The 5,696-nt window shown below is 46.8% G+C and overlaps 1 gene segment (V, D, J or C); it reads left to right on the top strand.

Moving 5' to 3' along the window:
* Window positions 1-2,207: 2,207 nt before the first annotated feature.
* LOC106570156 (Ig kappa-b4 chain C region-like) lies at window positions 2,208-2,664 on the top strand. The segment is given in 1 exon segment: window positions 2,208-2,664. A coding segment is annotated over 1 exon segment (252 nt).
* The last annotated feature ends 3,032 nt before the right edge of the window (window positions 2,665-5,696 follow it).

Below are 5,696 nucleotides of genomic sequence, written 5' to 3'. Positions count from 1 at the left end.
GTCCCTCCTCCCCTCACAAGCAGAGTCCCTCCTCCCCTCAGACAGACGCTATAGTGTCCCTCCTCCCCTCAGACAGACGATATAGTGTCCCTCCTCCCCTCAGACAGACGCTATAGGGTCCCTCCTCCCTCAGACAGACACTATAGGGTCCCTCCTCCCCTCAGACAGACGATATAGTGTCCCTCCTCCCCTCAGACAGACGCTATAGGGTCCCTCCTCCCCTCAGACAGACGCTATAGGGTCCCTCCTCCCCTCAGACAGACACTATAGGGTCCCTCCTCCCTCAGACAGACACTATAGGGTCCCTCCTCCCCTCAGACAGACGCTATAGGGTCCCTCCTCCACTCAGACAGACGCTATAGGGTCCCTCCTCCACTCAGACAGACACTATAGGGTCCCTCCTCCACTCAGACAGACACTATAGGGTCCCTCCTCCCTCAGACAGACACTATAGGGTCCCTCCTCCCCTCAGACAGACTCTATAGGGTCCCTCCTCCCCTCAGACAGACACTATAGGGTCCCTCCTCCCTCAGACAGACACTATAGGATCCCTCCTCCCTCAGACAGACACTATAGGGTCCCTCCTCCCCTCAGACAGACACTATAGTGTCCCTCCTCCTCTCAGACCGACTCTATAGGGTCCCTCCTCCCCTCAGACAGACTCTTTAGGGTCCCTCCTTCCTTCAAGCAGACGATATAGTGTCCCTCCTCCCCACAGGCAGGTCCCTCCTCCCCTCAGATAGACTCTATAGTGTTCCTCCTACCCTCAGACAGACGATATAGTGTCCCTCCTCCCCTCAGACAGACACTATAGGGTCCCTCCTCCCTCAGACAGACACTATAGGGTCCCTCCTCCCCTCAGACAGACGATATAGTGTCCCTCCTCCCCTCAGACAGACGCTATAGGGTCCCTCCTCCTTCAAGCAGACGCTATAGTGTCCCTCCTCCCCTCAGACAGACGCTATGGGGTCCCTCCTCCCCTCAGACAGACGCTATGGGGTCCCTCCTCCCCTCAGACAGACTCTATAGTGTCCCTCCTCCCTTCAGACAGACACTATAGGGTCCCTCCTCCCCTCAGACAGACACTATAGTGTCCCTAATCCTAATAGTTTCAAAGGTATTTGTATGGCCGTTGCATGAGTTTGTATCAATGTGGTTCACTTTTAGTTGAGGCACAAGACTGGATGTTGGAAGTAAATTAATCTACATCTAATTTCTTATTTTTTTTATCTTAGTTTTACTGTCTTTTTGCTATATTGCTATCTTATTTGGAAATTTATTAGAGTTTTGCTATCTTTTGCAAAGGGCTGCTATGTTACTAAGTTCTGATGTTCATAGTAATATACTTTTGGTTACACAAGGGCTCACCAACCATGTTCCTGGAGAGCTACCCTCCTGTAGGTTTTCACTCCAACCATGTTCCTGGAGAGCTACCCTCCTGTAGGTTTTCACTCCAACCCAAGCTGTAATTAACCTAATTCAGCTTATCAACCAGGTAATTATTAGAATCAGGTGCTCTTGAATGGGGTTGGAGTGAAAACCTACAGGACAGTAGCTCTACAGGAACAGAGTTGGAGTGAAAACCTACAGGACAGTAGCTCTACAGGAACAGGGTTGGAGAGCCGTGCTCTTACACTATACTGGCTTGTTTTGTCACATAAACTGAAGTTAGGTGAACGATTAGAATTTTAGCAACCAGGAAATGGTGTAGTGATTTCTGCATAATGGATCTTTAAATGTAATATTATTTTTACATGGCTACAGTCAACTGGAATTTACTTCCTCAGCATTATTTTAAACAGATCTTCATTTAAGAATTGGTCATGCATTCTTTGGAATTTTCTTTAAAATAATAGTAATAATGAATTATGAAATAAATTTTGATTCCTAGGATTTTACCCCATTACAAAAAGCGAGAGGAGTGCTGAAATATTTTCATTTTAAATAGTAAAAGTTTTGAAGATAGTATAATGTTTTTTCAGTAATCTCATATAGTTATAATATGCTTCAGTAGCTACTGAAAGATAAGTGAAAGAGTAACAGAAAGACTGAGAAGCTGTTTGTTTGAGGGACAGAAACCTACTGAAAAAAACCAACTTAGTTTAAAGCTAAGATCACTGCTGCATCATTATTGTCATATCAGTCTGGTGATTGATTGACAGCTCCCCTCTCTCTAACTTCCCACCTGTCTGCTAGGTGATGTTCGTCCCACCATGGCGGTCCTGCCCCCTCCAGTGTGGAGCTGCAGCAGGGGAAGGCCACTCTCATGTGCCTGGCAAACAAGGGCTTCCCCTCAGACTGGAAGCTGAACTGGAAGGTGGATGGGAGCAGTAGCAGCACCTGGGAGGTGACAGGGAGCCCTGGGGTCCTGGAGAAGGACGGCCACTACAGCTGGAGCAGCACCCTGACCCTCCCTGTCGACCAGTGGAGGAAGGTGGGCTCTGTGACCTGTGAGGCCACCCAGGGCTCCCAGACTCCACTCTCAGAGACACTGAGGAGAGACCAGTGTTCTGATTAATGAGCTCCTCCTCTGACTCCACTGTTTTTACTCTGTTCTGCACTCAGCGCCTCTCCGTCTTACTGATCCAGCACTACTAGCACCACAGGAGGTTGGTGGAACCTTAAATAGGGAGGATGGGCTCATGGTTATGACTGAAATGGAATACATGGAATGCTATCGAACACATCAAACACATGCTTTCCATGTGATCCATACATTTCCATTCACTCCATTCTAGACATTATTATGAGCCGTCCTCCCCTCAGCAGCCTCCTGTGTCTAGCAAACTTGTGTGGGAATCCATATCTCTCTGATTATTATCTCAACATGTCAGAACCAACAGCATTACAGCAATAAAGCGCATCACACATGTGATATGAAAGCCAAGCAGAACTATGACATCAGAAAGACATTTAATCTTTAAAATTGTTTGCCTGGATATCATTATTTAATGAGTTTTACTGTTAGACATTGAGACCTTTGTGATTTGTTTAGTTTTCATGAGGAATAGAGAGCTCTGCCATGGAAAATGATTTTACTAATACATTTCAGTTAAATAGCTTTGCTCAATGAATGCTTGGCTGATTGGCCCAAAGTTGGTACCAGTCAAAAGGATATCTACAGCACAGGGGGTTGGTGGCACCTTAATTGGGGAGGACTGGCTCATAGTGACGACTGGAACGGAATAAATGGAATAGTTTTGAACTCATCAAACATATGGTTTCTATGTGTTTGATACCCTTCTATTCACTCCATTTCAGCCATTATTATGAGCCGTCCTCCCCTCAGCAGCCTCCTGTGACCTACAGTGATACAGTCTTCCCTGTGGCTCAGTTGGTAGAGCATGGTGTTTGCAACGCCAGCATGGTGTGTGCAACACCAGGGTTGTGGGTTCAATTCCCACGGGGGGGCCAGTACAAAAAAAAAAAGAATAATAATAATAATATTAATAATAATACATGTATGAAATGTATGCATTCACTACTGTAAGTCGCTCTGGATAAGAGCGTCTGCTAAATGACTAAAATATAGACTAATACTGAGAACATGTGCTATAAACTCACTGGTCTTAATGATATTACTAATACTGAATCCATTTGCTATAAACTCACTGGTCTTTATGATATTACTAATACTGAATCCATTAGCTATAAACTCACTGGTCTTCATGATATTACTAATACTGAATCCATTAGCTATAAACTCACTGGTCTTCATGATATTACTAATACTGAAACCATTAGCTATAAACTCACTGGTCTTCATGATATTACTAGTACTGAAGCCATGTGCTTTAAACCCACTGATCTTCACTACAGCGCTGCTCTATTCTGGGAGCGTGGCAGTTCCCTGCCCATAAAAGTCTGAGTTTCAACCCGACCACAGCTCACAATCTCTCAGCCTCAATCTTCTGGGACTGTGGCAGCTGTGTGTTTGACTAGAGAACTGAACATGGGCTGGGGAAGCAGATATTACACTGGGCTTTGCACAATGTTCAAATAGAGGACTTCACTTAAAGGTCTTTTTATGTTTTTCTATATGTAAACTAAATGTATTTGTGACAGATACAGTTGAAGTCGGAAGTTTACATACACTTAGTTTGGAGTAAACTGTTTGGAGTGTTCTGTCTCCTAGAGATAAACATACTTTGGTGCGAAAAGTGCAAATCAATCCCAAAACAACAGCAAAGGACCTTGTGAAGATGCTGGAGGAAACAGGTACAAAAGTATCTATATCCACTGTAAAACTAGTCCTATATCGACAAAAAACGCCATATAAAAGCCAGACTATGGTTTGCAATTGCACATGGGGACAAAGATCGTACTTTCTGGTGAAATGTCCTCTGGCCTGATGAAACAAAAATAGAACTGTTTGGCCATAATGACCGTCGTTATGTTTGGAGGAAAAAGTGGGATCGTTGCAAGCCGAAGAACACCATCCCAACTGTGAAGCACGGGGTGGCAGCATCATTACATTTACATTTACGTCATTTAGCAGACGCTCTTATCCAGAGCAACTTACAAATTGGTGCATTCACCTTATGATATCCAGTGGAACAACCACTTTACAATAGTACATCTATATCTTTTTTTGGGGGGGGGGGGGGTGTAGAAGGATTACTTTATCCTATCCCAGGTATTCCTTAAAGAGGTGGGGTTTCAGGTGTCTCCGGAAGGTGGTGATTGACTCCGCTGTCCTGGCGTCGTGAGGGAGCTTGTTCCACCATTGGGGTGCCAGGGCAGTGAACAGTTTTGACTGGGCTGAGCGGGAACTGTGCTTCCGCAGAGGTAGGGAGGCGAGCAGGCCAGAGGTGGATGAACGCAGTGCCCTTCTTTGGGTGTAGGGACTGATCAGAGCCGGAAGGTACGGAGGTGCCGTTCCCCTCACAGCTCCGTAGGCAAGCACCATGGTATTGTAGCAGATGAGTGCTTCAACTGGAAGCCAGTGGAGTGTGCGGAGGAGCGGGGTGACGTGAGAGAACTTGGGAAGGTTGAACACCAGACGGGCTGCGGCGTTCTGGATGAGTTGTAGGGATTTAATGACACAGGCAGGGAGCCCCGCCAGCAGCGAGTTGCAGTAATCCAGACGGGAGATGACAAGTGCCTGGATTAGGACCTGTGCCGCTTCCTGTGTAAGGCAGGGTCGTACTCTGCGAATGTTGTAGAGCATGAACCTACAGGATCGGGTCACCGCCTTGATGTTAGCGAAGAACGACAGGGTGTTGTCCAGGGTCACGCCAAGGCTCTTAGCACTCTGGGAGGAGGACACAATGGAGTTGTCAACCGTAGAGCAGCTCCGTCTTGCCGAGATTCAGCTTGAGGTGGTGATCCGTCATCCACACTGATATGTCCGCCAGACATGCAGAGATGCTATTCACCACCTGGTTATCAGAAGGGGGAAAGGAGAAGTTTCATTGTGTTTCGTCTGCGTAGCAATGATAGGAGAGACCATGTGAGGATATGACAGAGCCAAGTGACTTGGTGTATAGCGAGAATAGGAGAGGGCCTAGAACTGAGCCCTGGGGGACACCAGTGGTGAGAGCACGTGGTGCGGAGACAGATTCTCGCCACGCCACCTGGTAGGAGCGACCTGTCAGGTAGGACGCAATCCAAGAGTGAGCCGCGCTGGAGATGCCCAACTCGGAGAGGGTGGAGAGGAGGATCTGATGGTTCACAGTATCAAAGGCAGCAGATAA

The sequence above is a fragment of the Salmo salar genome, chromosome ssa14 (genome assembly GCF_905237065.1).
Source record: "Salmo salar chromosome ssa14, Ssal_v3.1, whole genome shotgun sequence".
Taxonomy (NCBI): domain Eukaryota; kingdom Metazoa; phylum Chordata; class Actinopteri; order Salmoniformes; family Salmonidae; genus Salmo; species Salmo salar.
The sequence above is the reverse complement of the archived record's forward strand: the minus strand, read 5'-3'. Positions and strand labels throughout refer to the sequence as shown.